At 40.7% G+C, this 25889-nt stretch overlaps 2 protein-coding genes across 5 annotated transcripts in view; one reads left to right on the top strand and one right to left on the bottom strand.

Moving 5' to 3' along the window:
- Positions 1 to 25889, top strand: part of LOC120537685 (zinc finger protein 687b-like) — a 47884-nt gene that overhangs the window by 13794 nt on the left and 8201 nt on the right. For both annotated transcript variants that reach the window (XM_039766796.1, XM_039766805.1), the window contains exons 2-3: positions 4070 to 6834; positions 25046 to 25230. In XM_039766796.1, the coding sequence (XP_039622730.1) occupies positions 4090 to 6834; positions 25046 to 25230 (2930 nt within the window). In that variant the 5' untranslated portion in view covers positions 4070 to 4089. The remainder of the gene's footprint in view (positions 1 to 4069; positions 6835 to 25045; positions 25231 to 25889) is intronic.
- LOC120537695 lies at positions 10210 to 15751 on the bottom strand. 3 transcript variants are annotated; one of them, XR_005635374.1, is made up of 3 exons: positions 15093 to 15751; positions 13371 to 13549; positions 10210 to 13208 (listed from the first exon to the last, which is right to left on the bottom strand). XR_005635374.1 is itself a non-coding variant. In XM_039766827.1 (3 exons), the coding sequence occupies exons 2-3, from the start codon at positions 15279 to 15281 to the stop codon at positions 14528 to 14530; spliced, it is 690 nt and encodes a 229-aa protein (XP_039622761.1). In that variant the 5' UTR covers positions 15282 to 15312; positions 15406 to 15751; the 3' UTR covers positions 13585 to 14527. The 3 variants fall into 3 exon arrangements, 2 of the variants coding, with proteins under 2 accessions (XP_039622761.1, XP_039622752.1); XM_039766827.1 differs by lacking the exons at positions 10210 to 13208; positions 13371 to 13549 and adding an exon at positions 13585 to 15028 and having other exon boundaries at positions 15093 to 15312; positions 15406 to 15751; XM_039766818.1 differs by lacking the exons at positions 10210 to 13208; positions 13371 to 13549 and adding an exon at positions 13585 to 15028.

Here is a 25889-nt window from a genome sequence, read left to right on the forward strand (position 1 = left end):
ATAGTCCTGTTTTTTTCCCATAAGAACGCCAAATGTAAAAATAACATTTTTAATTTTTATTTTGTGCAAAGTCACATATTGGTTTCTAAAACGGAAATGTTTATTTTTATACATAACATGAATTCTGCTTCTGTGGTGTTTCACAAATAAACAAAACAGGTCAGAATTGAATTGATGACTTTTTAAACTGCTAAATGGATTATTGTTGTTTTGCATTGATTTCATACTTCCCATTGTTTTGAGAGACTAGTTCCTTTGTCTGTGTTCATTTACTAGTAGGTTCAGTATAAGTAAGGACACTAAAAGGAACAAAGTTTGTGGGAGTATCTGTTATTTTTTTTTAATACGGCTCAAAGTCTTTATTAATTACTTTGTGTATGACAGCGAGTAATATTGGTTAACTTGGACTCATCCAGACGTTCTACAGATGACTGTGATATTAGTACATAAAACCAGACAAGAAAACACTATTGCCCCTGGCATAAAACCAGACAATTATACACTGTACTGCTGCTGGCAGTCTTAGCTAGCTACTTGTTTTCTTTGTACCCTTGTGGACAATTTAGGTTGCATCCTGACATCTGTTTGTGCTATTTTTCCCCTGTGCTTATGCCTTATTTACTGCTGTATTTTGTTGAACTGGATTAAATACAGAAACTTTAAAAATCAGAAGAAAGTTAAGATTTTACTTAGTTTCATTTTACAAGTAAAAGCTGAGCTACACCTATCAACACTAACTCTGCTGCAGTCGGCAGAGTATAGAAAGCTCAGGGGTGTAGGGCATTGTGGAACAGAACATTTGTTCGTAATTATAGCGTATTACTATTATAAGTCATGATTTTTTATGTGGAAGAAATTGTACAATGTAGGAGATGAACAATTAGTTTCAGAAAGCAGATGTCGCCTATTCAGAAAAGGGGAACAGTATAAGAATAAGTCTTTAAATATGTTTAATTATTTACATATATTTTTACTATTCTGGCACAGTGAAATTGAGTTGGAAGTTGAACTGACAGGCTTGTGGGTTCACGTTGCAACAAAACATCTAGATTTTGAAATGATAAATGCATTTACATTTAGTGCTTTTCTTTGCAGCTGGAAGAAAATATTTAATTTCTTGTAGGAATTTTTATATACTTATGCTTCTTACACTATATTGACATCTAGTTTTTATAAAATAGTAACTGACATTCTGTAATTGTATGAAGGGAAAGATCCTAAACTGCATGTTTGGTCTCTTAATTGTGTTCATCTTACTGTAATTTTGTTTTATTTTAATTAGTTTTTTATATGCATACCTTGCAGACCAGTAACATACACTATGCAATACTATATTTTAATCAGATTAGATACTACAGTACTTCCCTTACCTTTCTATAGAACATCCATCCATCCATCCATTTGGCTGAAGGCAAGGACAACACCAGGACAGTGCACCAGTCCATCGCAGGGCAATCTCACACACACATGCTCACTAGGGCCAGTTTAGCAATGCCAATTAAAAAGTTTTGTTGTGAAGTAATAACTATAAGCTAATTAAATGCTCAAATGGTTATCAGTGGTTCATCATGTTTAATAATCTGAGGTCAACATTAATAAATGGAGACAGAGGCTAACACTGGTGCCTCAAAACTTCAGCATCTTGGATTCGATTTGAACATTCTTGTCTGTGTGGAGTTTGTGCTTTCACCCCATGTGTGAATTTTATGTCTGTAATGCTAAGTACACGAAGATTGGGTTAACTGGCATGGGTGGGCCCTCTGATGAACATGTGCTTTATCCAGTGCTATTTCCTGCCTTGCACTCAGTGCTGCTGTGATAGACCCTGGACTAGTGACCCTATACTGGATTAAGGGGTTTGAGAACGTTATGTAATATTAACAGATACCTGCTAGATTCAAAAAAGGAAACAAAGTGTGAATTGTTTGTCTTTATTGGATTAATTTGTTTCTAATTTTAAGTGAGGATGGTGTAATAACACAGTGGTTAGCTTTGCTTCTTCACACATCCAGCATCTTGGGTATGCATGTCACATCTGGTCGCTGTCTTCTCATCCTGCATCTGTATATGTTTTCATTCAACATCAGTAGAGACATTCTGGTTAGGCAAATTAGCAACTGTAAATTGGGTAAGTGTGGGTGTGTATGTGAGTAAGGTCTCTGACTCAAGGCAGAAGCTGGACCTTTGACAGGATGCTACCCTATCGCAGGTGTTATTTTCTTTTAAATCAGAATAAAATCATGCCACTTTTGGTAACTAATTCATAGCAGGTGTGCACTTTATTTTAAAAAATAATCCTTTTATCATTGAACACATGTATGTAGCTTTTATGCAAAATGTGATTTTTTTTTTTTTTCTTCAATCATTTGATTTTTCATGCAGTGTCCATATCTCCCTTTGATTATTTTGATGTGAACACCTGCTTGTTGGTCGGAAAATCAGTTGCCAAAAAAAGACAGGACAGCACTGTCTTTTATTATGTGTGCTGGCAGCTCATGATGTGATACCTTGACTCGGCACAGCAGTGTTGTAAACCCCTTGAATCCTGTTGCAATCACAAGTTGTTCCCACACTCAGACATCTCGCATTTTATTTTTTCATTAGATTGTTCATCTACACCCATATTTGCAAATTAAGAGTCCTGGAATTGACATTTGGTTTATGTGATTTGATCTCACAGTTCATATGTGTTAGTTAAAATAACAATTGTGCAGTATAATTAAAATTAACAGAGCATGCTGGAAAACAGCTAGTGACTGAAAAATAGAGAATGTCGTTTCCAAGTTATTAGTGTTATCTGTACTGTAGCTTCTAAGAATGCACGTTAGTGGACTTGCTCAGCTACATATCACAGTGCAGCAGCAACAGCAGCTTTCAGATCAGTTTTTAATATCCACAGCACAGCTATTAACTTGAGTTTTTAAATTATATTTAATAATAAACAAAACACTTCTCCCTTGGTAAATTGTATGTGACAAGTATAGCATATTAATATGTGGATAAGCCTGGGTTTACATGTGTGGCACAGAAAAACAAGGTGCCAAGGCACACAAATTTTTCCACAGATTTCAAAGCAGACTAATACTGTTGGACTGTCCTAGTGCGAGTGTGTGTTTACAGTTTGCCCTCTGACAGTGGTGTTCATTAAAAGGTTGTTTCCTGCTTTATGCTGTCAGGGTATACTATGGCTCCCAGTAAATATACAATAGAAAAATCGAGTGTGTGTATTTAAAAAAACATTTTTTCATTTTGAATATATGTTTGCTAAAATTGTTGAAATGATGTTCATTATTTTGAGTACTTCTTCAGCAGTACATGTTATTTGCAATAGAGTTTCACAAAATACTTGACTCTCATCCTTCTAGCATTGCTGTTGTATATGTGGATTTTTATGAGTGAATGGGACTGAGTGACTTGTAACTTCTCCACATGTCTCATATTAATATTTCATGTTAAGTAGACTGTGATTTAAAAAGGAAATTAAATCCTGTGATTATTTCTTTGATTGGCTTGTAACCATGAAATGAAGAAAAACTACATATCCTAAATCAATTGCTTTACTTGTGATTTGCAGTTTTGCAAGAATCCTGAATATTTTTATTCAGCTGAAAGCAGTGACCTTTTAATACCTTCATAATGGCAATACATGACAAAGTCCTGTGGAGTAGTTTAGTGTTAACTTTGTTGTCCATCCATTTTCTGAAGCTGGTTTTATTCATAACATGAATACCAGGAGGAACTACAACGTTTTTTTTTACAATTCAGAAATTAATTTTGAATAAAGTGCCAGGCCCTTAACAGTCATAATAGCTAAATTTAGAGCGACCAGTTATCCTAAAGTGTCATGTGAGCAGAAACAGAATTAAATATAGAGAATATTTAAACTCCACACACACATGGACTTGACCAGGAATTAAATGCTTATCCCTGGGGTTTTGTTCTTTGCAACACTTCTTATTGCGCTATTGTATCATTACAGCTTTGCATTCCCTTTACTTTAATCACGTTATTAATTTTATAATATTATTAGTGTTGACTTGGCCTGTATTTTTTTTTCTCATGATTTCAGGTACGCTGTGGTAACCTGCTATGGGGGACATGAAGACACCCGATTTTGATGATTTATTGGCAGCTTTCGACATTCCTGACATTGATGCCAAAGAGGCCATACAGTCAAATCCTGATGAACCTGATTCTGGACATGCAAATAAACAAGGGACAAGCCATGGGGTGGTTCTTCCTCATGCATCTGGTCATGAAGAACATTCTAACATACTACCTTTAGATCCACCTGTGGTAAGCGTGATTGTAAAGAATAGGGTGCGGCAAGAAAGTTTTAGTGAGCAGGACTCTGATACCGACAGAACTGAACGAGAGAGTAGCATCAGCAGGTTGGCGGCAGTTGCATCTCCAGTAACTTCAGGCCCATCCAATCCTGCTGTTGCTTTAGTGGATTCAGCCACCAGCTTAATGCAGAATGGGTATGGAACTTCCTCGTCAACTGTTGCTGAATCCTTAAAATCTCCAGATCTATGCCTTCCACAGCGAGATATGCAGACATCGTCAAATGGAGAGCTGTGGTCTCCACACTCACCTAAAACATCTCCAGAAATTTCTTCAGACTCTGGTGGCAGTAAATCTCTGAATATATTTTCTAGGCTCAGACCCCTTGTAACAAGTCCAAGCCTTTCAGAGTCTAGAGCAACCCTGCGAGAGCGCAAATCCTTGCAGAAACGACAGCACAGTCAAGAGGAGAATAAAAAGGATGCGGTGCCTGACATAACTGAGGTTTCTTGTGATGTGTCAGATCCTGCATGTGATAGAAACCCTTTCTTTACTTCGTCTTCTCCCAAAAGTGCTTCTTTGTCACTTACACAATTAAATTTAGAAGCACCAAATGTAAGCAGTGGTGCATATAGTCCTCCAAGTCCTGTATCACCAGCTTCTGCTTTCCCAGCACCTTCCCTTTTCAGCACAAGTCAGAAGATTCCTCAAGGCCAGGGTTCCATGGCTTCCCCAGGGTTGGACTCTGAAGATTCAGATCCTGATATTGGAAGCCCCTTAATTATCCAAGAAAGTCCAGAGTCTCCTTCAGCCAATGTGCAAAAGTCCAATAACCTTAGTCCACTTCCTTTAGGACAGATGACTCCTGAGCCTCAGGAATGTGAGGAACCACATTATCCTGAATCAACTGCACTTCCTTCATCCTGGTCCCCTTCACAGGCTAAGCCAGTAGGGGAGGGCCTCAACAGCCAGAAGAAAAGTCCAGATCATATTGTGGAAGAGAGAGATTCTCCACAGAGCCCTGAACCTGAAGCTCTCTCAGCACCTAAAAGTAACAAACCTGAGACTGCTAATGTTAGTTCCAGTAATCCACCACTCATTTTTCCTGCCTGCAACAGCCCCAGATCAATCAAAGAGGAAGCAACAATGCCTAAAATATCCTCTATTGAGTCCCCCCAAATTAAGGATAGTCCAGAAAGCCCAATAGAAGAAGAAGGAGATGGTCAGAGAGGGAATATCAGCAGAGGAGGAAGCTGTAGAAACAGCAACAGTGGAGGAGGCAGTGGCAGCAGCAATGCTGGTTCCCCATTATCCACCTCTTCTCGACCATTAAAAGTTCGGATTAAAACCATTAAGACATCCACTGGAGGGATTACAAGAACCATAACCCATGTGGCCTCTGCTCAGTCAGCACTGGCCTCTGAAGGCCAAAAGGTCATGTCGGAGCCAGAACCAATAAAAACAGAGAGAACAGAAGTGCCAGTATATGAGGATGTGTTGAGCAAATCTGCAGAATCTTCTAAGAAAAAAATTGAACAGGCTTCCAAAATTGTCAGTCTTCAACTTGGAAATGGTACTCGCATCAAGGGCACTATTCTTCCAGTATCCACCATTGAAGATGCCAGCACAGCAATGTTGATGGCTGCCAGCAAGGTTCAGAATAACATGGTAACTATGGGAATGACAGCTGAAAAAAGCAAGCGGGTGGTGTCTCCTGTAGGTAAAACCTCCACTTCCCATACAGTAGCCAAAGTGACTACGACTGCAGTTGCAGTGACACGTCCTGCCTTAAGCTTGGCTACTCAGAAAGTAGTTAATGGTGGAGCTACCATCCTTCAGGCTTCAAAGCCTGCATCAATAGTGAACAGCAGTGGGGCAGTCATTTCTCGCAGCCAATCTAGTTTGGTGGAAGCTTTCAATAAAATTTTAAATAGTAAAAATCTTTTGCCAAGCTATAGGCCAGACCTTAGTCCACCTGCAGAATGGAGCCTAGGACTTCCCCCAACGGGCTACCGTTGCCTAGAGTGTGGTGATTCATTTGCTCTGGAGAAAAGTCTGGCGCGACATTATGACCGACGCAGCATGAGGATAGAAGTAACTTGCAATCATTGTGCGAAGCGGCTTGTTTTCTTCAACAAATGTAGCTTGCTTTTACATGCTCGCGAACATAAGGATCGAGGATTGGTTATGCAGTGCTCCCACCTAGTGATGAAGCCTGTGTCTCTGGAGCAGATGATTGGACAACAGGATGTGATTCCTGTGGGCTCACTTACAACTACCCCTGTTGGTTTGTCAGTGGGAGTGCTTGGGACTGCTACTGCTACCAGTGGTGGGCTGTCTGCTGGAACTCATGAAGGTGGGACTAAGACCCTAATTTCAACTACAGTGAAGAAAAATCTAGATGTTCAGCATCCTGCGCTTCCACTTATCTTAAAAAAAGGAGAATTTCTACAATACCATAATTTGAAGTGCCCTGAATGTATGAAGCAGTTCAAAAGTAAACTAGAGCTGATTTCTCACTTTCAAGAAGTGAAGCTGGAGTCAGGCATGGTGAGTTTTTATTTTTATTAATTATCAGTATAACTAAGAATCGCAATATTTGGTGTTTCTGCCTATACTTCTAGAATCTAAAGGAACAATAATGTAGCACGTACTTAAATGGAAGGTTCAGGAAATATCTCAAGACTTCACTTGTTTCTTTTCTTTGTTTCTGGAAGATGCAGTTTTATCGTTACTGTTATTTGCATTATTTTCAAAGTAATTTATAAAGACACATTAATATTTTCCAAACTCAAGGATAGTTAGATTAAATACGGATGTCTGTATACTCTCCAGTGAGCCTATTTATCATCATACATATCAGCATACCATTACAGTTAAATGTCGAGTTAAAATATAAACAGTGGATCCTCGGGTCACGGATGTCTCTGAACACGTACAAGTCAGGTTACGACCAAAAAGTTTGCCAAACTTTTACATCTGTTCATGACCACACACTCGGGTGACGAACAAGCCAGTTTATCTTTCGGTTCGTGCGCGCTGATGATTTCCGTGCCGATGATTTACGCATGTGTTCAGTCTCTCCCTGTACTGTACATTGTTCTCGATGCATCACGCAGAGGGGCTCTCCCTCAAAACTGTAACCTCCTCTCAACCCAGCTTCCTCCTATGGTATAGCGGGTCCACAGCTGCCGTCAAAAAGGCCAGTTTTAATAAATAATCACCGCACTCATGGCTTAGCGAGGGGGTATGGTGGTGTGTGGCCGAAGCTGTTCCTGAGGAGTTTGTGATGTGGGAGTTTCTCACCTAAGTGCACAAGTGAGAAGCAGTCTGCATCCGTAATTGTTCCTAGGAGCTGCTGTGTGCCTTGACTACCACATCCTCTTCATAAATAGAAGTGCAAGTCGGCTAAAATTAAAAAGAAGAGAAAGAACGTGAGGTTGCAGGAGAAGGCAGGAAGCAGGAAGAGAAGAGAAAGCCAGTGCAGGAGAGAGAGAGCGCAGGCAGGATCACATGCAGCTGAGAGCGAGCCTGGGTGTTTGTCTCAGTTTTTTTTACATTTAGTTTACTATTACACTGTGCATTCTATGGTATAATTAACTATTTTTGTGCTTAAAAATCTTTAAAGAAAATATATTTACATACAGTTCGTATGGTCAGGAACAGATTAATTATATTTACATACAATCCTATTGGGGAAATTACTTCGGGTTATGACCAAATCGGGGTACAACCAGAGTTTTGGAATGAATTACGGTTGTGACTTGAGGTTCCACTGTATATATTATGGAAATGTGCTTCAATATTAAGTTTGGCTATACAAAGATGGGGATGGCATGTGCCACACTGATTAAGCCTGCTGCCTCTTGAATCCTGCATCCTGGGTTTGAATTCCCATATGCCATTACTGTCTGGGTATAATTTGCACATTTTCCCCATACCTAAAGCAGGCTTATTCCAAAAGCTTTGAATTGTCATTCTGCATTCCTTGGCCTACACCTCATTGGTTACATATTCACTCTGAATATTGTCCAAGTGTAACTATAAATGTTTGAAAGCTGTGCAGTAGACTGGCACTCTTTCTGGGGCTATTTACAGTGGGTATAGAAAAGAATCATGCCCTTTCAAAATATTCACATTTTGTTGCTTTGCTGCCTGAAATGAAGACAAACAAAAAAATATTTTTCCAGCTATATTTACTGTGTAGTTTTGCTAATCCACCTAACCGGCCTGTTTTTAGACTGTAAAAGAAAAACCAGAGCACCAAGTAGAAACCTGATGCAAACCCTGGTCTAAGACGAGGTAGTGCTACCACAGTGCCACCATACCACACCATTTACAAAGTATATATCCATGCAGCATTAAAAAAAATAACATGCTTGTCATAATTACAAGCAACAGTTCTGATAAAATGTTTATTTACAAAATAAAAGACTAACATGCTTAACAAGTCTATATATAAAATACACAAATTTTGCTCTGAAGCTTCCTCAGCCAGCTCATAGTTTCGGCCACTTTCTGCATGGATAGGAGTCAAAAAAAATTTTAGATTACAGTATAAGTGACAGTAATATAATTTAAACAAGTTAAACAGTTCACTATTGACAGTACAGGACTGCAGTAATAGTTTTATTTAAATCAAGCATTTCAGAAACCTAGTCTTTGATATGCAGAGGCTTTGAAAAATTGTCAAAAGACTTTGTATACTAAATAGTTTTCATTTTTTATTTTTGATTTACAGGAAATATCTGTACTATTTGGAACAACAATATTGTATATTCATCTAAATGAAACTTTTATAAGTAATGCTTCATTTTTTATAAATCAACCCATAATAATGCTACAACTGGTGTAGCCTGTTAGACAAAGAACAAAACTAAGCAGTCAAAACAACACCATTACTGTAACTCTTGGCTTTGAGCACACTACTAAAGACTAGAATCTCTGAAGCCTACAAAAAAAGTCGTAATGCCGGGCCACCTTAAATTCCTTTGCACCTCTTCATGAGCGTCTATGTTTTGCAATAATAATAATAATAATAATAACTGACAATAAAATCACTGAAAGGAGGAGACAAGGTACAGGTAAAAATATCTCTATGTTCCTAAAGAATTATCCCAGCATAGCATCCTGATGTTCGTACTTGGAAAAAATTGTGGAAACTACTTATGTGCCTGGTTCCTCTAGGATGTTACATGCAGCACAACTGTCAGGCTATGTGTCACCTTTATAAGTAGCTTTTAGCAATACATCAATTCAAATGCACCTTTGACTGTCTGCTTCTTCCCACAGAAGTCAATTTATCACACATGGCAGCATATGTATGTCAGGTCTGACACACCCTATCTATCATCCTTTGTTTAAAAAAAAAAAAAAAATTATTACAGGTATAAAGAGGCAGTGTGAATTGTGCCCCATTCAGCGTTCTCTTTGATTATGTCGCTTTGTGTACGCAATCACTTTTTTCTGAAGGCTGTGCTTTCAAGTCAAATTTGCTTAAGGGGTACGTTTTTCATCTGCTTCTTTTAGGTAACTGCTCAAGTCATAAACACTTAATGCATTGCAGATGCACCACAAGTAAAAAAAAAAAAAAAAAAAAGTTAAAATAATATCAATGATAAAAAAATATAAAAAAAACTCTGTATGATACAAGTGTAGTCGCAGCACCCAGAATATTTAGTAGAATGCTGTACCCAAGATCATTTTTGTATCTGTTATTACCCTCATTTAGTGTGTTTACTTGTGCTCCAATAACCTTTATTCTCATTATTGAAATCAAGTTATTGGCCTTTGAGAGACATGATCTACAGAGGTAGATTTCTTAAGTGAATTATCCAATTATGTGGCCATGTAAACCCATAACCGTGCTACTCTTCAGGTTTTTGTAGTCTGTGCATATTTGATGCATTTGGTTAGACTGCACATTAATTGCTTTGCACAAACTTTCAGCGGCCACAGGTAGAAATGTCCACAGAATACATTTCCAGAGGCAAATGTTTGAGTGATTGCATTATTCCTTCTCCTGGCTGAAGTAATTTGTCTTAACACTTCAGAAATTGTTAAATTTATGTTGATGAGCTGTTGTACAGTGCTAAAATCTGCAACAAAATCTCAAGAGCAATAGGGTAACATGTTAAGTGTAATGTGCTACATAATCAGATTATATTTTAAAGTAATTAGTAACCTAATGCATATCTTACTGAAAGTAAAATACCTGCATTGTTATTATTCCATCAGCAGGGCTCAGTTGCACAGCCAGGCAGAAAAGAGTGTATTGTGGGCAGTTCAGTAACAGAAACCTATACAGTAAATAAAGCATCAATTTGACTAAACATAATTATAAAATACAAAAAAATGATCACAGGCTTCATGCTTATTTTCGAATACACAGTGGCCGATGATACTGTTTAACTCTTTTTTTTTTTTTTTGTTTTGTTCACTTTAATGATGGAGCGTTTGCCATAGGAGAGCTCTAGAAAACTATTTGCACATGTAAGTGCAGATTATTAAGAAACTAAGCTTCTACCGTAATATATGTGTATGTAAACGCACTGAGTGTTTGTAGAGATGTTAGATAAAAACTTTCAATGTCACATTTTCACAGGAAAATGAGATGACAAAATTCCTGATGCAGTGGACTTGAATGGTGACCCATTTTGAACAATACCAAATGTTTATTTTGTTTTAGTTTTTTTCATAGACGTTTAATATTGTTTGCTGCTTTTCAAGCTGGGCCTGCATTGAAACCAAATCAAATATTTTGTGATTTCTGTTATATATGAAATTATGACAATCCGTTTTCTTGACTGTGACTACATACATGGAGAGGAAGTAACAGATTCAAAACATATTATTTGTGGTGGAGTATTTCTTGAACTAGAGAGATCTGATGTCTTTTGATTAGAAATTTAAATCATTGCCTTGTATTTAAAGTCTTTTAAGCACTCCATGAGTAATCATTTTGTTTTTAGAGGAGTGAATAGACACAATCACAATTTAATTTAATTTCTATTAATGAGAACATTCAGATTTTCTAAATCACAATATTATATTTCCACATAAAGCATAATTTCATTAATTGTAACTCCAGATAGGAATGGGTGAATTGCTGGTTGATCTGGTATACTGGATGATTTCTTGTTCTGGCATATATTTTATAAAATCATTTTACCAGTATGCTAAAAATCAGTGGAAAACTGGCACATATTTAAATATAAAATACAGAGTGTTCAATTTAAAAGGAAATTGGAAATTAGATTTTTCTGTCGTGTTATTCATTGCCTTAAAGCAGTGGTAAGTGGGTGGTATACCGAGAGAAATTTTCATACATTTAGTACATGTTGAAGCCACCTTTGCACTTGTCGCAAAAGTGATGCATGTAATGGTGTGGTGAAGAGTGGGCCTTCCTTTACATTCTGACACAGTTCTGGATACAGTATGGTGAGTACATCTTTAGAGATGGAAAGAGAAGACAAAGATGGAGAGTACACACTCTGCAAAAAATGTAAGCCAATCTTCGTTAAGAAAGAGGGCTGCCGGCGGAGCAGGGCGACGTGGCCGCGGGAAGACAAATAGAGCGCCCTTAAAGTGGTGGACACCCAATCGGTGTGGCGTGCAGACAGACACAACGATTCACTCAACAATCCAAAGTTTATGAATAAATAACTATGTGCATACAATAAATAAATATCAAACAACAATCCAAGGTTTAGGAAAACTACATACATACATTAAACAGAATACAAAAGGCAGTTATTTACAATAAATATATTGTTTAAATAAATAAATCAATAATTAGAAAACAAAAGGTTTTCAGTCAGTGTCATAACCTGCAGATGAAGCCTAAAATTAAAAAAGAAAATTGAGAGGAGGAGGCCTGCCAAAATATAAAGTGCCAGTCACTTATACAGATTAACAAAACCTTAAGCAGGCATCCTTGTGAACTAAAAAATGTTAAGTGTGGGCCCAACTACAGATTAAATAAATAAAATTTAAAAAAAGCCTTTAATGGGCATTCATCCCCCCCGACAACACTATCATGATTCTCCCTCCTTTATTCCTTCAGCCACTCCTGTACACTTTTGCCAGCCACAATGAAGCAAAAGGATTCCCCCAAAGCACCTGTGACTGAACTCCTTCGTTTTAGGACAGCCACAGCGCTGGCAAACAAAGCCCTCCACCTTCTTCCTTTGTTTGAGGGGGGAATACCTTGCTGGTGCAGCAGCTCCTCCACCTCCTGCTTCTTCCTGTGCCGCCAGGTAGTGGTGCGGGGTACAGGAGGTTGTGGCGGTGGAAGCGGAGGAACAGCAGTGTTGGCTGGCAGGGGGAGTGGCTGGGTGGTGGATGCTTCATATGGGATTGGGGAGGGGGGGATGCCCAATGAAGGATGGTGCTGCATCCACAGAGCCCCAAGCTCAAAGTGTCACCTGACGGAACAGATCTGGAAATTCAGGGAACAAAAAAATCCTGTGTGGTGGACTGCTTTGGGTCCATGGGCCACGGGTGCACGGCAGGGGTGGGCTCTGAAGCCACGGCCAAGGTGCTCGGCAACAACACAGCCTTCTCCAGAGCCTGGCGTACCAGGTCCCTGGTGTGAGTGTAGTGCCTGCAGGAACACAAAGCAAAGGAAGTCAGATAGGGAAGGATGGGGCAAAGGGGACCCCACTCGTCTAGTGTGTACTTAGCATTGTGCTGATTGAGGGGGAAGAGCTAAATACGTGTCTGGGCCAGGAGTACCGGGTTTGTGAGAACATTTCTTTTGAATGCTAATGTAATCCCTCATGATGGCTGCCCAGTGGTTCACCCTCACACCGCAGATGATGGTTCCCATGGGGTTTATCCTGGACAGCTGGATACAAATGGCCTCCACATGGCGGTTAACGTTAGACATCTGTACAGCTTGGCTGCCTTGGCCGACCCTGCACCTGCAGAGGGGGTTAGGGTTGGGAGAGAGGACATAGTCAGTCCTGCCTTCGATGTGTCTGATCTAAAGGAAAGAGACCGCCAAAGAGGTCAAGAACCTATTGTTGCAAGCTCTCCACTCCCTGGGTGACACTGGTGTGCGAGTGGTTGTGTCGGAACCTCACCTTCACCAATCTTTCCTGGTGCCATAGCGGGAACTGAATCAGGGCCCTGTCACCCTCCAGCAATCGTACCCAGAGGGCGATGATCTCCATCACTTGGCTCCGCATCACGTAGGCATGGTGATGGAGCTCCACGAGACTGCAAGCCAGATTGACCAGGTTGGCCATTGTCAGGTCCAAAGCTATATTGGGGGAAGAGAGCGAGAGTGAGAGAGAGGAGTACTCATCAGATAATCCACAGGTATATCCCAGCTCATGGAACACCCTTTGAATGGGTTTGTCTCTAGGGGTGGTTTCCTGGTTAGCTGGCCTGGAATGTGAGGTGCCAGTGGCAGGGTGTGACAGGGACGTCATGGGTGACGTGGGTTTGGCACTCGGTGTGGCAAAGTCTTTCTCCAAACCAAAGAGGGTGTAGTCCAGAGGCTCTTCTACTGACCCCTCCTCCTCATGGAAGCCCTCGTCAACACTGTTGTTGTCTGTCTTGGTCCTATTCGGAGTGTCGGGATCCCTGCCCATCACTTCCTCCAGCACTTGACCGGTCTGCGAAAACAGGTACTGGATGCCAGTGAGCTCTCCTGTGGAAAAGAGGGAACTGTTTTCCCTGTTGTCCTAACCAGTATACAGTATTTCACAGGCCTGGTGTAATCCTCAACCAGCTTCCTGCCAAGAAGATGTTCGCTCAGCTGATTGAGGGAGTGCTGGAGTTGGCCACTGTAGCAGACAAGATGACAGTCTGCTGCCAGTGCCACCGTGTCAGGCCTTCCAAGGTATAGGCCTGAAAGTGGGCTGCGCTGGCTGAAGTGCTTGAAAGACGGGGTTAGACAGAGAGAAAAATACAATACCACCTACTCCCTCGCAGAACACAGGTCACAAAGGACAGGTTTCTGGGTCCTTATCAGGTATGAAGCGGTCTAAATGCAGGTGGAGCGGCTCCAGTGAGGTTGAACCCTATGTACACCTGAACACTGGCAGCGTGATTCCTCACCAGCCGCCCAGTCTGCATGTACAGTTGCAATGGCTGGGTCCTGGGTGCAGTAGAGGTGGTGCCTCTGGGTCTTACAAATGTCCTGGATCTTGCCACAGTCCAAAAGCAGGATACTCATGGTGTCAGTGGAGTCCCTAAAGGCCTCCAGCATCTTGTCAATGACCTGGCCGGTTTCTTACACCCTGCGCATGTGGCGGCAGGCCAGCTCCTTCAGTGGGATGTTTCCAATGCCGGAGTCCCAGGGACCCGACCCCACCTCGCCAGCCTTGGCCTGTTGCAGCCGGGCAACGTCTCCCTGGTCCCACTCAAAAATGCAGAAGGAGAGACACGCCATGAAGAGGCTGTGCACAGGGAGGCTATCTGTGGTGAAACCTGCCGCAAAGCATCGCATCACGTGCCATGCATCGAGCCGCACCACTAACTGATCCCACTGGTGGAACAAGAGGGACATTTTGGATGGCCCTCTGTGGGAACAGCATTCTTGATCCACATACAGGACCAAAGGAGGGGACACACTGGCATCATGGTACCGCTGCATCAGCCCAGAGGCCATGGTGTGCAGGCCAGTGCCCTCGGTGACGGTGAGGACACTGATCAGGATCTGGTCATGCTCATTCTCTACATTGGTCACCCAGGCTGACATACCGGCAGTGGCACCAGCGAGTTTCTTGGTCACCTGAATGATGAAAGGGAGAGTGACAGTAAGCTCGAAGGAAAGGGGGAATGGCAGTCTTGCTCACCTTCTTGGTTGAGTCCATCTTCAAGATTGAGCCAAAGATGGAGGTGATCCGGGCCTTGGCCTCCTCTAGCCGCGAAGCCACCTCCCTGGCGTACACGAACAGCAACCGTGACATCCAGGACCTGGTGTGCTCATCGAGCAGATATGTGCGCAGCTGGTTGGCCCCGTTGCCCAGCGTGCGCTTGCACATCTGCCCAATGAGCTTCTTGTCACAGGATAACCTATGTTAGAGAGAACAGAGACATCAGGGCTGCCCGTGTGTGCCTGCCTACCTCTGGAGAGTTGACCTGGCCATTGGAGACCTCTTGTCTGACCTGTAAGTCAGGATGACTGGAAACTCATCCCGATGGGCAGGGTCCAGCTAATCCAGGATATTGTGCGACCAGCCTGCTTCCTGCAGCGCCAGCACTCCAGGTTCTTCGTGGCCATAAAGTACCATCCATCTGTGTCCAGGACCCTCCAGTCCTGTAGAGTCGTCCAGCTCCCAACAACCTGTGGCTGCACGACGGGCAGGAGAGCTTGTAGGCCCACATGCGGTAGGGCATCCACAGGAAGAATAGGTGCTGAAAGAAGGTGTCGGGCGATGCTGGGGGCTGGAGGTGCAGGTTGCTGGGGCCGGGAGGATACCACCAGAGGTGAAGGTTGTGGGTCAGCACAGGCTTTCTCCATCATTGCCCTTGGTGAAAATGGCCCGCCTTACCCACACCTGCTGTTCTTTAGGTAGAGAGGTCCTCCAGCCCTCGGGCAAAAGCAGCTGTGAAAGAGAGAGAGAGCGCAAGACAAGAAAGACAAAAAAATTAACAAAAAGACAGGGTCTGTTCCTTTTCTGGCAGCGGCATTTGAAGAAGCACAACCTTTTGACTCACTTCCCTTCTGGCTGCAGACAGCGTTTGTGTAGGCTGCTTTACTGGATCAGCTGTCTGTTGGGAGCACTGGGATGGCAGGGGTCCTCCACTGGTTGCAAACCGGGAGGCAGAGGCTGGGGAAGATTGTTTGGAAATTCAAAAAAATAACAGGTTAAACAGAAAAATTTAAGGAGCCACCACCACTTTCCATGGGTGGCTGTCACTTACCAGCCTCCAATTCCATGCTGGCCGACAGCAGCACATCGTCTGGAATCTTGACGACGGTGGCTGTTACGGTGAGAGAGGCGTGGGGGCAGCAGTGGTGGTCTTGGTGGTGCTCTTGGTGGTGGCTTTGGTGGTGGTTCTAAGAAGAGAAGAGGAGGAGGGAGGAGGTTGCTGCTGACTTTGCCTCGTCTCTCCGCCGCACATAGAGCTGCAGTGCATGCATCCTGGTCCCAGCTTTGGTAGTCTGGTGTTGGAGCCACGTGCGTTGAGGTACAAAAGCGGCGAGGGTAACAGGCGAACAAATGGTAGTTGGGTCCCAGTACCTTGCTGTGCCCTTCCCCTTAGAATCCACCCAATACCCCCTCACCTATTGGCCTCCTGATCTTCCGAATTGTAAAGGGCCTTGAATGTCAGGTGTGCATGTTCACAGAAGCCGACGAGCCACTTGCTGGCTGACCCATCTCTCTCCCGTCGACAGTCAATGGCCGTCTTTACCTCGGAAAGAACCAGGTATAGGCCTCCAGGCTGTTCTTACTGTTTGCCAGCAGACTATCTGACACCTGGCCATCTTCATGCTCCCTCTTGTGGGTTGCCAACACCATGACAGCATAGCTGAGGTCATGGGTCAGCAACCATTTAAAAGTTTGACCCTGGTACTGTCCAAACTGGAGCTCACTGGCACTGCGCACCAGCTCCCAGGTTGGAGTCTCTGGAGTCACCACCTGCTGCCTGCACGATTCCTGGCCTGCTCCCTGACCATCTTGACTGACTTCACCCTGAACGGCACAGATCTGGTCATGTGGTATGCCTTTGTGACCTGGATTGCCTCGGCAGAGGCCTTAAGGGTCAGTTTGCCGGTGATCTTGCAGCGGAAATGTGGCACAGGGTTCAAGTTGGATAAATTAGATAAAGCAAGAGAAAGTTACAGTTCCATTCCAAAATTTTACAACACCTCTGTTTTTCTTCAACTGTAATTGGTTAAAATGCAACAAGCAACCTAAAAAAGATCAGTAGGAAACTGGTGGACATTTACATTTAAAGTTTAGGTTACCAAAAACTGAAATTAAAGAAAATTTTAGAATATTACAAATTGGCCTTCAGGGAACAACTAATAGGTTACAACTACACATGTTCTGCACCAAGCGACTGTTGGCTCCAGTAGAGATAAGATAAAGAGTAACTGAGCATGCAAAAAGAAAAAAGGAACAAGGGAAGAACAAGACGATAAACCACAACCTTTTAGCTAAGTCTATATGCACCAAGCCCAATATTCCAAAAAGTTTTATTTTTTTTTATTAAACTTTGTATTATTTAACCTATGAATACAACACAATCAACCAGTATGTCAATTAAAGAAAGAAACCTTTGTTTTAAGAGGAAAACAGCTACTACAAACAAAGACTCACGTAGAAACACTAGTGGTAGTCGTGGTAAGGGCTATTAGAAAACGTTAATTCTGAAAGAGTAAGGGGACGCGCGCACACACAAAAAAAATCAGTACAGTACTAGCATTACTAACCATTATATTTAAGACCTTTAATAATATTACAACTACCTTGTTACACTATACTTTGCTGTTGTCAGCATTATTATTATTTATTATTGAGACATAATTACAATGCAATTCTGCCCAGGCTATTTAGTCATATTTATATTAGTGAAATCAGTTTCCTAAAAAGAAAAAAAGAACACTTTTCATTAATAGAAAAAAATTCTCATTAGATTAAACTACTTCTTTTTTTATTTCATTTCACTACAGTATAATACTTGTATAGTATTATTACTGTAGTTATATTAGTTATTATGCTACTTGTCAAAGTACCGTTATGTAATAGAAAAAAATAATACTTTCATTAATATGCACAAAAGAAAAAAAAAGAATTAAACTATATGCTTTATTTCGCTTCACTATAATCCTTGTGTAGTAATAGAAGCAGCAATAGTACCATAATTATATTACTTATTATAACAGTATTGTTATGTTGTTGTAGCAGCAGCTGGCCCACTTTAAGATAACTTGGAACCTGACATCGCCGCTTTTAGGTGGGGAGGTGGGTCTTCGGAACTGAAAATGGAACATTAGCCAGTCAAACCTTGCAAAAATGAAATCTTGACCAATTACAAGGCATGCGTTTCCACAACAAGCCAATCGCTACACACAGCTGCTTGTCAATCTCCTGAGGAAGTGGCACAAAATTGGAACAAAACAGCACCGAAGATTAGGACTGTATAATCACAATGCCTCAGATCCACTTGACAAACAAAATGAAGAAATGGTTGGGGAAAAGAAATGTGCATGCTCAGTCCACCTAAGCTTTAACTTTGCATAAGTAAATAGCTTACAGGTGCCGGTCATAAAATTAGAATATCAAGACAAAGTTGATTTATTTCAGTAATTCCATTCAAAAAGTGAAACTTGTATATTAGATTCATTCATTACACACAGACTGATGTATTTCAAATGTTTATTTCTTTTAATTTTAATGATTATAACTGACAAGTACTGAAAGTCCCAAATTCAGTATCTCGGAAAATTAGAATATTGTAAAAAGGTTCAATATTGAAGACACCTGGTGCCACAATCAGCTAATTAACTCAAAACACCTGCAAAGGCCTTTAAATGGTCTCTCAGTCTAGTTCTGTAGGCTACACAATCATGGGGAAGACTGCTGACTTGACAGTTGTCCAAAAGACGACCATTGATACCTTGCACAAGGAGGGCAAGACACAAAAGGTCATTGCTAATGAGGCTGGCTGTTCACAGAGCTCTGTGTCCAAGCACATTAATAGAGAGGCGAAGGGAAGGACAAGATGTGGTAGAAAAAAGTGTACAAGCAATAGGGATAACCGCACCCTGGAGAGGATTGTGAAACAAAACCCATTCAAAACTGTGGGGGAGATTCACAAAGAGTGGACTGCAGCTGGAGTCAGTGCTTCAAGAACCACCACGCACAGACGTATGCAAGACATGGGTTTCAGCTGTCGCATTCCTTGTGTCAAGCCACTCTCGACTAGACTGGTGCTGAGTGGACCAAAGTTATGTTCTCTGATGAAAGTAAATTTTGCATTTCCTTTGGAAATCAAGGTCCCAGAGTCTGGAGGAAGAGAAGAGAGGCACAGAATCCACATTGCTTGAGGTCCATTGTAAAGTGTCCATAGTCAGTGATGGTTTGGGGTGCCATGTCATCTGCTGGTGTTGGTCCATTGTGTTTTCTGAGGTCCAAGGTCAACGCAACTGTCTACCAGGAAGTTTTAGAGCACTTCATGCTTCCTGCTGCTGACGAACTTAATTGGAGATGCAGATTTCATTTTCCATCAGGACCTGGCACCTGCACAAAATGCCAAAACTACCAGTACCTGGTTTAAGAACTATGGTATCCCTGTTCTTGATTGGCCAGCAAACTCGCCTGACCTTAACCCCATAGAAAATCTATGGGGTATTGTGAAGAGGAAGATGCAATACACCAGACCCAACAATTCAGAAGAGCAGAAGGCCACTATCAGAGCAACATGGGCTCTCATAACACCTGAGCAGTGCCACAGACTGATCGATTCCATGCCACGCCGCATTGCTGCAGTAATCCAGGCCAAAGGAGCCCCAACTAAATACTGAGTGCTGTACATGTTCATACTTTTCATGTTCATACCTTTCAGTTGGCCAACATTTCTAAAAATCCTTTTTTTGCATTGGTCTTAATTGATATTCTAATTTTCTGAGATACTGAATTTGGGACTTTCATTACTTGTCAGTTATAATCATCAAAATTAAAAGAAATAAACATTTGAAATACATCAGTCTGTGTGTAATGAATGAACCTAATATACAAGTTTCACTTTTTGAATGGAATTACTGAAATAAGTTAACTTTGTCATGATATTCTAATTTTATGACCGCCACCTGTATATCCAATATGTCCTAAAAGTAACTGCATGTTTGTGATTGAATTCACATTAAAATATGTGTTTTGCAGAAAATGCATGCCATAATAATAATTGTGGACAGTGGAATTGGATGCCAGTAGGGCTCATGCTACTCTTGTTTTATTATTATTAAAATTAGTGTTTTGCGATGTTATATCTTATATGATGTGATGATGCAACATTACATTTTTTTTTCTTGTCTACCCCTAAAACTATTGATTTCTGCAGGGTAAGTTCAATCTCAAGCGGTTATCACACTGTCAATTAATGCACTTTCTGAGGAATGCTCACATATATATTTTACAAACTTTAAATTACTGAGCAACTAATCGTAATGTGGAGATGTGAAAAATTAGGAAAATAAACATTTTTAAACCAATAATGATAATAAGACAACAGAGTGCTTCAAACAGAAAATAAATTTGTGATTTAATGTATACATGCAGATACTTTGCACAGTTTATGATAATGATAATAAGATAGCCCAGGATTCATTAACCATTAAGCAAAATAAGCACATGCTCATGGCACCTACTTTTGTAAAAAAAAAAAAAAAAAATAGAGTTTTTATAAAAGGAAGAGAATATTTTATTAGGCTGGCACAATTAATAGTATAGTATGTACACAGTCCCAGCAAGCCGCCTCGCAGTGCTGACTGTGAGTTTCCAGTAAATGTACGATAATACTGATTGTATATTTGAAAGCTGCAGGGTATGGTTTGTGTTTAAAAAATAAATAAATCCGTAACAGTGTGTTTTTCCCATTGGGGACATCTAGTCAACCTAATAGTATGATTATTGTTAATTTTATAATTCTATTATTTTACCTCAGCAGCAGTCGAATGTGGTTTTGCTGCCACATACAAATTTTCTTCAAGAATTTCTACATACATCTCCACCAATGAAGCAGCAAAATCTCTCCGAGTGCAAATCTTTTTCTGTTGTGGTTCGCTGTTGCTTTCACCATCTCCTTCACCAGCTGACATCTCAACCAGTTGTTTCTGAAGTGCTTCTTGCGCTTGTTTTTTTGTATCTTGGTCAAAATCGATCTTTGTACCATACAGTAGACAGTAGATAAGACAGTATAGTGGCTCAGAGAATGCACCACTGAAGCGTTTTGTGACAGCCTCCAAAAGTGTGGTTTTCGCTGTCTGAACTCCGAAATCTTGCCACACTTTTTAAGCAGACACGTAAGCACTTCAAAGGACGGAATCATGTCCGCAATTGTAGATGAATGCGCGCTTATGTCTTTAGTAAGTTGCTTGAATGGTTCAAGTAGAGTAATCATGTTTTCCACAAGTCCCCACTGATGCACCATGAGAGAGGCAGGAAGCTTGTATTAAGCACTATATGCATCAGAGTACACTTCTGATCAACAAGACTTTTAGCATATAATATGTGCTGTTCAAACGATTAGGGACGTCCTGCTGAATCATTCTTGTTGGGGTATCAAGGTCTGTTTGTATTTCACTCAGCCACGAAATAGCGAGCTGTGAGTGCTTAAAATGAGTTACTATTCGCCTCCCAATGGCAACACAGTCGGAGATGCTTCTCTGGCTCAGTAAGCCTTCATTTACAGCAAGCTGCAAAGTGTGAGCCATGCAGCTTAAACATTTAATGCTGCTTTCTTCCATAGCTTTTGCCATATTACGAGCATTTTAATGAAGCACAACGTGCACATTACTTTTTAAAATGTTCCACTTTGCGAACATGGAATTGAAACTTGTGTGATAAAAGTTGCAGAATGAGAACCGGAGAACTCATTAGCATGCAACAACACTCCTTTTGTCTCAGAATTGTCAATGCAGTTAGACTCATCATGTTCATGGGGCTGACCTCTGAGCTCCACATATCTGCAGTGAAGCTAATGCTGGTGGCATTGTTATAAGCTTAAAAGCTCATAGATATACGGTCATGTGAAAACATTAGGACACCCTTTGAAAGCATGTGGTTTTTTGTAACATTTTTAATAAATGGTTATTTCATCTCCGTTTCAACAATACAGAGAGATTAAAGTAATCCAACTAAACAAAGAAAACTGAAGAAAAGTCTTTTCAAGATCTTCTGTAAATGTCATTCTACAAAAATGCCTATTCTAACTGAGGAAAAAGATAGGACACCCTTGCCCCTAATAGCGAGTGTTACCTCCTTTGGCTGAAATAACTGCAGTGAGACGGTTCTTGTAGCCATCTACCAGTCTTCGACATCGGTCTGAGGAAATTTTACCCCACTCCTCAATGCAGAACTTTTTCAGCTGTGAGATGTTTGAGGGGTTTCTTGCACGTACAGCCCTTTTCAAGTCACCCCACAGCATCTCAATGGGATTAAAATCTGGACTTTGACTTGGCCATTCCAGGACTCTCCATTTCTTCTTTTTCAGCCAATCTTTGGTTGATTTACTAGTATGTTTTGGGTCATTGTCATGTTGCATGGTCCAGTTCCGCTTCAGCTTTAATTTTCTAACTGATGGTCTCACATGTTCTTCAAGCACCTTCTGATACACAGTAGAATTCATCGTGGATTCTATGATGGTGAGCTGACCAGGTCCTGCTGCAGCAAAGCAGCCCCAAACCATGACACTTCCACCTCCATGCTTCACAGTTGGTATGAGGTTCTTTTCTTGGAATGCTGTGTTTGGTTTACGCCAAACATGTCCTCTGCTGTTGTGTCCAAATAATTCAATTTTGGACTCATCTGTCCAAAGAACATTATTCCAGAAGTCCTGGTCTTTGTCAACTTTATCTCTGGCAAATGTCAGTCTGGCCTCGATGTTTCTCTTGGAAAGCAAAGGTTTCCTCCTTGCACACCTCCCATGCAAGTTAAACTTGTACAGTCTCTTTCTGATTGTAGAGGCATGTACTTCTACATCAACAGTAGCCAGAGCCTGCTGTAGTTCTCGAGATGACACTTTAGGGTTTTTGGAGACCTCTTTTAGCATCTTGCGGTCTGCTCTTGGGGTGAACTTGCTGGGGCGACCAGTCCTGGGCATGTTGGCAGTTGTTTTGAAAGCCCTCCACTTGTAGACTATCTTCCGGACAGTGGAATGGCTGATTTCAAAATCTTTTGAGATCTTTTTAAATCCCTTCCCAGACTCATAGGCTGCTACAATCTTTTTTCTGAAGTCCTCTGACAGCTCTTTTGTTCTCACCATGGTGCTCACTCTCACTTCAACAGTCAGGAGCACACCAAACTAAATGTCTGAGGTTTAAATAGGGCAAGCCTCATTCAACATGCAGAGTAACGATCTACTAATTATGTGCACCTGGTGTGATATACCTGTGTGAGATCTGAGCCAATTTAAGAGGGAATACATGTGAGGGTGTCCTATCTTTTTCCTCAGTTAGAATAGGCATTTTTGTAGAATGACATTTACAGAAGATCTTGAAAAGACTTTTCTTCAGTTTTCTTTGTTTAGTTGGATTACTTTAATCTCTCTGTATTGTTGAAACGGAGATGAAATAACCATTTATTAAAAATGTTACAAAAAACCACATGCTTTCAAAGGGTGTCCTAATGTTTTCACATGACTGTATGTAGCAATCGCATCATATAATGCAGGCAGTGAGACATCTGCAAAGTATCGCCGGCTTGGAAGAATGTACCGAGGTTCTAAATTATGTAATAACCGACGAAATCCCTCGTCCTCAACTGTGGAAAAAGGCTGGTCATCGAGTGCGATCATTTCCAGTAGTTTAGTAGTTATGCCTTTAGCTGTGGCACTGTCTTGAGGAAACGTCTTTACGTTTTGAAGAGTTTACTGTATGAGGCCACCGCTAGTGAGCTTGGTAGCGTTTGATTTTACTTTCGTTTTGGTAGCATTAGCTGCTAGAAATTCCATGTATAATTCGTTATGGTGGTTCTTCAGATGGGTAATTAAATTTGTGGTATTGAAAGATTTAATTCTGCAGCCTCTTCGCATTATGTCATTTTTGCAGGTAGAGCAGATAGCAACTCTATTATCTTCCTTTTTCACAGAAAACATGACCAAACGGCTGACATACTGCTTTACTAACGATATTTGCCCAATGAATAAACAATGCACGTAGTCCTCCTGTTAGCAAAACTAGGAAACCCCGTGGCATTTTTTTTTTATGAGCTGCGCTTGCATGCATGTTTTTCTGCAGCTTAATGTCTGCCTCTCCAAACGATGAAAACAACATTTAATTATTTAGTGAACTGACAGTGTTGACAAGCCTGAATTATATCGGTTGGCTGTGTTGGTTAAAATGTACACATCTGACCGATTTCGATGTCGTCATTTTTAATGAACATCAGCTGATAACAATACAGTTCTCGATATATCGTGCATCTCTAATATATATACCATAGCTGTGATCATTATTAATTATATCTTGATATAAATGTTTGACTATATTGCAAACTTAAATTTAATATTTTTGTGTATGGACTTGAGTGAAAAAAGAAATAAAGAAAGAAGGCCTGTACATTTATGAGTTTGACAGGGGTGAATACCTGCTGTTGGATCTGTTTGAGTTGCTGAGTGTTAAGAAATGTTTCAAGAGATAAGAGGTATGCCAATATGTACAGTGTTCACTGTTAGACAGTATAATGTTTGTTTAAATATATATTTCAGTCTGAAAGTTATATAAAAATGCATTATACTGGTATCTACTGAAACAGTCAATTTTTAATTATACCATAATATGGTTTTTTTTTGGTTATACTGCCCATTGCTATTTCCAGATGCCATTGCACTACTAGGTAAGTTGCTATATGTGTTACTTTAAATGATGTGAAAAAGAATGGATTTTACTTTAAAAATGGTAGAACCTGAAAAAAGGTCAATTGGAGTAATCTCAGGTAAATTGACAGAGAAAAAGATATTAACAAAGCTATATTTTAAGTACATTTAATTGGATTTCAGTAATGTGAAACACTTATGCCTTTGAGGATTGTACAAAAGTGTATCATATTTTGTGGCTATTTTTTTTTCTACTCACTAGAGCTGTGCACAGTGCTCCCCGGCTTTGATCCTCCCGAATCCATGTAGTGCTGCTGCCCATACACGAATGCACAAGCACCAGTCTCCTCACGTTTGCCCAGAGTGTGGTGGAATTTCCAGAGCGACTAGCTTCCAGACCCATCTCAAGGATGCCTGCTTACACTTTTCAAGACGTGTTGGTTATAAGTAGGTGATTCTTTTACTTATTCCAAGCTTTACTCACCATGACCTTACAAGTTCTTCTTCTTAATCATTAATTATGTTACATTTTTTAAGCAGTGAACATAAATGAGAGTAATCAGCAAAATACTGTACAGACAAAGATTATATTAACATGGGGTGAGTGGGACTTGCTAAGTTCAGTGTGAATTTATTTACTATTGTACATCGTATGTTTACCAAAACGAAAGTTAAATCAGATGCTATCGGGCTCACTAATGGTAGCCTCATACAGCAAACCCTTCAAAACGTAAAGACGTTTACCACACATCCACTCGCTTATTAAGAGTGATAACTGCTCAGCCTACCACTCCTCAGTACTCCATATAGGGACTTGCTAGCTTTGGCTTGAGCGATGAATAAAAGATGTACCTTAGATAGGCAGATAAACTAAAGGCTAACCTGCCTTGGTTAATGCCACTTACCCAAATACTGCGGAGTTCCTTTTTGTGCTGCTCACTATTGGAGACCTTACTCAGCTGCTAACCCCGTGGAAAGTTAATGACTGTCTGTCCACATCAGATTCCCTGTAATTACTTTATTAAATCAGTCATTGAATATGTGAAGTGAAAGTATACAAATTTAAAGCAACGCAATGTTAGCAGTAAAAATGAATAATAATAGCA

This window comes from Polypterus senegalus, chromosome 1, assembly GCF_016835505.1.
Source record: "Polypterus senegalus isolate Bchr_013 chromosome 1, ASM1683550v1, whole genome shotgun sequence".
Lineage (NCBI taxonomy): Eukaryota > Metazoa > Chordata > Cladistia > Polypteriformes > Polypteridae > Polypterus > Polypterus senegalus.

Coding starts and splice junctions, on each gene's coding strand:
- LOC120537695 (XM_039766827.1), bottom strand. CDS start 15,281: ATGTGCAAGCGCACGCTGGGCAACGGGGCCAACCAGCTGCGCACATAT. Junction 15,029..15,092: donor AGATGGACTCAACCAAGAAG/GTGAGCAAGACT, acceptor TTCATCATTCAG/GTGACCAAGAAACTCGCTGG.